At 38.8% G+C, this 7,085-nt stretch overlaps 1 protein-coding gene across 5 annotated transcripts in view; it reads right to left on the reverse strand.

Moving 5' to 3' along the window:
• Positions 1 to 7,085, reverse strand: part of sema3fb (sema domain, immunoglobulin domain (Ig), short basic domain, secreted, (semaphorin) 3Fb) — an 86,314-nt gene that overhangs the window by 21,119 nt on the left and 58,110 nt on the right. For 3 of the 5 annotated variants that reach the window (XM_016262164.1, XM_016262106.1, XM_016262224.1), the window contains one exon: positions 5,071 to 5,160. The exons of the other annotated variants lie outside the window; for them this stretch is intronic. In XM_016262164.1, the coding sequence (XP_016117650.1) occupies positions 5,071 to 5,160 (90 nt within the window). The remainder of the gene's footprint in view (positions 1 to 5,070; positions 5,161 to 7,085) is intronic. 5 annotated transcript variants of the gene reach the window in all.

The raw sequence follows: 7,085 nt of genomic DNA on the forward strand, positions 1-7,085 counted from the left end.
ATACAATGTGCAGATAGAAAGTTTAACCATTCAAAATTTTCTGCTCGTCAGTAGCCTGCTAAAACCTGTCTAATCCTGCATCGTGAGCGTGGCGGAATGGCTTACTGACACCGGCCCATCCCAGAATCCCTCAGGCATGATGTAGAAACACTGACTGACAGGTATTTGGATGTGAGATTTAGGAACTGCCACGAGCGTGTGCTGACATGCCCTGAAAACTCGCCATGAGCCAGATCCATAGCTTTCTAACCTCAAATTTTCCTTTACAGTCACAGGAGGAGATGGAGGAGCGCAGGACATTTCTAATCTTATCTATCAACATTCATTTAGAGGAGAGCAGAACGGCTGTCAAAATATTCAGAGTTGTCCAGCATTAACAGATTCCCTTTCACCAGTTATTAAAATCAACACTGACACTGGCACTTCCTGCAGGGTTGCCTTAAATTAGAAACGTAAAATTTGCAACAGACACCGTATATTCTTCTGTTTGACACAGTTGATATGGGGCACTGGATGGAAATTATAACGTGCTACAAAAACGGCTCATTTTGTGAGAATTATCTTTTTTTTTTTTTTAAGTTTAAGTTTTCAAGTTTGGGCTTGCCATCAATTCATGCCAAATTTTGTTGTACTTGTTTCTCCGATGATTTTTCTTCCCCCCACTATGTTGTTGTATTCATACATATAAAAATTAATGCATTAAATAAATCTAAATGAATAAATATTAATTTGTATTAATCATTTTCATTAATAAGGGAATTGATTAGATTTGTTTCCTTTTTTACAACTCACATTTTTATTTATTAATTTTTATTTAATAAATTGATTTTCTAAAATAAAAATACATTTATTTATTTTTTGGTTATTTACATTTCTAATAACCAAGTGGACGCTAACCAGTCAGGTTTCAGGAGTGGCCATTCAACTGAGACTGCACTACTATCAGTCACTGAAGCCTTGCAGATTTTGAAAGCTTCAGTTCTTATCCTGCTGGATCTATCTGCCGCTTTTGACGCTGTGAATCATCAGATCCTCCTGTCCACCCTCTCGCGGAATGGCTTACTGACACCGGCCCATCCCAGAATCCCTCAGGCATGATGTAGAAACACTGACTGACAGGTATTTGGATGTGAGATTTAGGAACTGCCACGAGCGTGTGCTGACATGCCCTGAAAACTCGCCATGAGCCAGATCCATAGCTTTCTAACCTCAAATTTTCCTTTACAGTCACAGGAGGAGATGGAGGAGCGCAGGACATTTCTAATCTTATCTATCAACATTCATTTAGAGGAGAGCAGAACGGCTGTCAAAATATTCAGAGTTGTCCAGCATTAACAGATTACCTTTCACCAGTTATTAAAATCAACACTGACACTGGCACTTCCTGCAGGGTTGCCTTAAATTAGAAACGTAAAATTTGCAACAGACACCGTATATTCTTCTGTTTGACACAGTTGATATGGGGCACTGGATGGAAATTATAACGTGCTACAAAAACGGCTCATTTTGTGAGAATTATCTTTTTTTTTTTTTTAAGTTTAAGTTTTCAAGTTTGGGCTTGCCATCAATTCATGCCAAATTTTGTTGTACTTGTTTCTCAGATGATTTTTCTTCCCCCCACTATGTTGTTGTATTCATACATATAAAAATGAATGCATTAAATAAATCTAAATGAATAAATATTAATTTGTATTAATCATTTTCATTAATAAGGGAATTGATTAGATTTGTTTCCTTTTTTACAACTCACATTTTTATTTATTAATTTTTATTTAATAAATTGATTTTCTAAAATAAAAATACATTTATTTATTTTTTGGTTATTTACATTTCTAATAACCAAGTGGACGCTAACCAGTCAGGTTTCAGGAGTGGCCATTCAACTGAGACTGCACTACTGTCAGTCACTGAAGCCTTGCAGATTTTGAAAGCTGATTTCAAACCATCAGTTCTTATCCTGATGGATCTATCTGCCGCTTTTGAATCATCAGATCCTCCTGTCCACCCTCTCATCACTGGGCATCACAGGGATTCCACTTCGCTGGGTTGAATCCTGTCCTGCAGGTAGGTCTTTCACGGTGGCCTGGGGAGGGGAGCTATCCAAAGCACATCAACTAGTCACTGGGGTACCTCAGGGATCAGTTCTTGGACCCCTCCTTTTCACTATTTACACTACATCACTGGGACCCATCATACAGGCACATGGTTTCTCCTACCATTGCTATGCTGATGACACACAGCTCTTTCATTTCAACCAGATGATCCAACAGTAGCTGCATCGATCTCAGGCTGCCTGGTGGACATCTCGGCATGGATGAAAGAACATCACCTCCAGCTCAACCTGGCAAAGACTGAGCTTCTTGCTACCCTGAACTGAGACTGCACTACTATCAGTCACTGAAGCCTTGCAGATTTTGAAAGCTTCAGTTCTTATCCTGCTGGATCTATCTGCCGCTTTTGACGCTGTGAATCATCAGATCCTCCTGTCCACCCTCTCATCACTGGGCATCACAGGGATTCCACTTCGCTGGGTTGAATCCTGTCCTGCAGGTAGGTCTTTCACGGTGGCCTGGGGAGGGGAGCTATCCAAAGCACATCAACTAGTCACTGGGGTACCTCAGGGATCAGTTCTTGGACCCCTCCTTTTCACTATTTACACTACATCACTGGGACCCATCATACAGGCACATGGTTTCTCCTACCATTGCTATGCTGATGACACACAGCTCTTTCATTTCAACCAGATGATCCAACAGTAGCTGCATCGATCTCAGGCTGCCTGGTGGACATCTCGGCATGGATGAAAGAACATCACCTCCAGCTCAACCTGGCAAAGACTGAGCTTCTTGCTACCCTGCCCCTCCAACTCTACAGCATGACTTCACCATCCAGCTACAATTACCCCATCATGTTCGGTCAGAAATCTTGGTGTAATCTTTGATGACCAGCTGACTTTCAAAGACCACATTGCAAAAACATTGCTCCATCTTGCAGGTTTGCATTGTACAACATCAGAAAGATCAGGTCCTTCCTAGCGGAGAATGCTGCACAACTTCTTGTTCAGGCCCTTGTCATTTCTATGCTGGACTACTGCAATGCTCTTTTGGCTGAACTTCCATCATACACAAACCTCTACAAATGATTCTGAATGCAGCGGCACGACTGGTCTTCAACGAGCCCAAAAGGGCCCACATCACACCCCTCTTCACCTCCCCGCACTGGCTACTGGTTACAGCTCGCATCAAGTTCAAGACATTGATGCTTGCATATAGAACAGCCACAGGCACAGCACTACTCCCACTCACTCTTAAGAATCTACATCACCTCCAGAAGTCTGAGATCTATAAGTGAGCAACACCTCGTGGTACCATCACAGAGAGGCACAAAATCCTTAAAAAAACAAGTTCCTGGCTGGGGGAATGGTCTTCTCATCACCATCTGGAATGCTGAATCCCTGACAATTTTCAAGCGTGGCTGAACTTCCATCATACACAAACCTCTACAAATGATTCTGAATGCAGCGGCACGACTGGTCTTCAACGAGCCCAAAAGGGCCCACATCACACCCCTCTTCACCTCCCCGCACTGGCTACTGGTTACAGCTCGCATCAAGTTCAAGACATTGATGCTTGCATATAGAACAGCCACAGGCACAGCACTACTCCCACTCACTCTTAAGAATCTACATCACCTCCAGAAGTCTGAGATCTATAAGTGAGCAACACCTCGTGGTACCATCACAGAGAGGCACAAAATCCTTAAAAAAACAAGTTCCTGGCTGGGGGAATGGTCTTCTCATCACCATCTGGAATGCTGAATCCCTGACAATTTTCAAGCGACAGCTGAAAACTCATCTCCATCATCACCATTCGACGTCATCCTAAAAATTAATAAAAAAAACAACAACAAAACTGCTTTCTTTTCTTAATCCCCCCGTCTAGCTTGTACTAATCTGAACAATACCTGAAACGTTGTATTACGAGCACTTCCTGTGTTTATTTGCCTCTTTATGATGAATCTCTTGTTGTATTCCTCAATTGTAAGTTGCTTTGGATAAAAGCATCTGCTAAATTAATAAATGTAAATGTAAATATATTAAAAAATAAATAAATAAAAAGTAAATAAATCTATATTGTAATTTGAACTAGTAATACGTTTTAGAATTGGTGCCCAATGAGCTGAAATCTAACAATAAAACACACTTAAACTGGGTTTAAATGATGCTAATAAACCATATTCTCACATTTTAACTTAAAAAAGGCCCATTTCTGCAGTGGTAGTGCGGTTAGATCGTTTAGTCAACAAAAGTGTAGTGTAAGACTTAAGTCTTTACTCTGATGCTTAAACCTACATTATTGTACTTGGAAGGCGCTGAGGTCATGAGAAGGTTAAGCGCTTCTTCCGGTGATGTGAAATGTAGGACGGCTGAAGTATTTGAGTAATGTTTAGCTGTGTAGGTCTATTATTTCCTCTGCTTCTTTGTGTTTGGTAGAGCTGACTTGTGTTTGCTCAGGATCAACTGCCTGAAAGTTTAGCATTCACTCCTTTGAGGGCATGAACGTTGAGGTGGGTGATCAAAATAAAACCAAGACAGTTACGTATTGCAAGTTAGTTATTTATAAAGAAACTGCAATAGTACCAGAAAAAAAACAATTTTTCAGAGTATGTAATGTTCCATTGCAAAATCTTGCAAATTAACAATTAACTAAGCTCAGAAGGTAGTTTTGCAGGTTGAACTACAAAGAGAGAAACATTCAACAAGCTAAGACATTACAGAAGAACAGAACTTAAAAATAGATCAGCCAACAGAGGTTAACCATGAAGACATTAAAACTAAAAGAAAGTGAAGACTTTAACGCACAAAAAACAAGATGCGAGACACAGAACAAAGCTTTTAAAGAAAACATGTTAGAAAGACAAGACAAAGAGTTAACAAAAAACATCCAGACATCAGCTACAGATGAGGTGGAGCAAGAAAGACACAGAGGAACGAAGAGCATGCAGGTTATGCATCTTTAGACGCAAGGAGAACCAACAGGCTCACTGCAGACGTCCAGATCCATGTCCCACCTGCAGTCCTGTCTCATCAAACACTGTTTCAGGTTCAGCTGCACGACTAGTTCTTCCTCTGGTCTGGGGCATCTGGAGATGCATGGCGGTCTAAAACAGAACATAGTCACATGATCCATGATGTTTCTCACTTACCAAGCACAGTTGCCCCTTTCAAAAAATAAAAGAGGACATGTTCAGCTAGGCACTTAGGTGACCTTTAACACTCAGAGAAAACAATAATTATTACATGTACGTGTATGTGTGTGTATCTATGAATGCTTTTGCAAGTGAAACAGCAGCTCTGTTCCAAAACCTAATGAGCTAAAAAAAGAGAGAAAAATTAAAGGCATCACTGCAAGTATCCATCACAGTAAAATAAATCCCAGAATGCACTGCACAGAGCTTAATGCATGATGAAAAAATACATACATAAACACACACAAAAACATTTTATATGATACACATTTAATTTTTTTTCTTTCACACATACACCTCATTTCATATGTGTGTGCAATCATTTCACACCAATTTTTAGCTTGTTTTTATTGTTTTTATCATTTTCACATTTATGTGAAATATTTAATACTTTTACATCTATTTTATACTGTTTATTTAAATTTTACCATACTTTTTGTGTTAAATTGTATTATTTTACATACACAATTAAATTAGTACAGTATATAAAATAATATTAATAAATATTTAAATTGATATATAAAATACAAATATAAATAAGTTATATTTATACATTTTATTAATATGACAATTGCTTAGATTTGTCTCCTTGTATTCTACCATTCTATCGTTTATGTTTATATTTAATACTTTTATTATAATATACTTTTATTATAAATAAACTATTTTACACAGTATTTGTGGATTTTTCTTAATTGTATGCTTTGCTTACTGTATTGTTTGTGTTCATTATCACTTCAGTAAGGATGTTACTTTGGTAGTAGGGGAAGTTGCAAACCAGCCTAAGGTGGTTTAAATTGGTCTAGCTGGTCTCCCAGTCTCTAAAACCCCTCTAAATCCCGCAAAACAGACCTGGTTTACTGCACTGTTTTTAGCATGGACATCAAATTGCTCACTACGTTGCAGAGTTAGTGTGTGAAAGATATCAGGCTCTACAGATATCTTGAAGTGTAAAGCAAAACTCATCTGGGATTGTGGTGTCATGTGTTCGTGCAGATTCTTATCGTAGCACATGCTGTCGGATGGTTTGACCATGATGAGTTGCACAGCAGGCTCTCGGAAAACCCCGAAAAAAAATCAACATTGAGAGTCAGCACGTCTGCTGCGGCCACAGGTGTTTCTTTCAACATACTGTCTTGGGTAGAGTCTGAATGAAAAGACTGGGCTAGCACGCAAAAGACCTGCTGAAGTCGTCTACATCTGGATGTCTTTGGATTAATGTGCGTCTGTATGTGTAAGATGTGATGTGTGTTGTGCTCATTGGGACAGACTTTGAGATGTTTGCCTGACTGGAGGACTTTCTGGACGCAGTCTGTGACCCAGGTTTCCTGTCTAGAAAGAGCTGGGTGTTAAGCTCTTATAGAAACATTCACACAGGGAGGGCATAGAAAGGATTTGTGCCAGTCCTGGGAAATGTTGAGGAAATTCATTATTATGGTGAGCTACAGACCACCAGCACCATACTGAGATGCTATAATGGGAGCTCCCATAGCATAACACACACTATAGGAATAATTCTGTAATTATTTACTCACTCTCGTGTTATTCTAAACCCATATGACTTTCCATACGACGGCATTTAATGCTGGTCTTTCCCCCCACCCCCTCACCATGTTATTAATAATATAATATAATATAATCACCATTATTATTAGTATTATTGTATTAATATAAATACTGTATTATATAAAATATTTTAAGTATATAAATAAGTATTATTAAGTATAATATTTTATTTATATATATTTTCAATTTTTACTTTAAATGAATTAGTTAAATTTTTAGCATTTTGAAAATGCTGCCCTGGCAACTAGCTGAAACAAAATGAGTTGACGTTT

Source organism: Sinocyclocheilus grahami, unplaced genomic scaffold, assembly GCF_001515645.1.
Source record: "Sinocyclocheilus grahami isolate Dianchi unplaced genomic scaffold, SAMN03320097.WGS_v1.1 scaffold3.1, whole genome shotgun sequence".
Taxonomy (NCBI): Eukaryota; Metazoa; Chordata; class Actinopteri; order Cypriniformes; family Cyprinidae; genus Sinocyclocheilus; species Sinocyclocheilus grahami.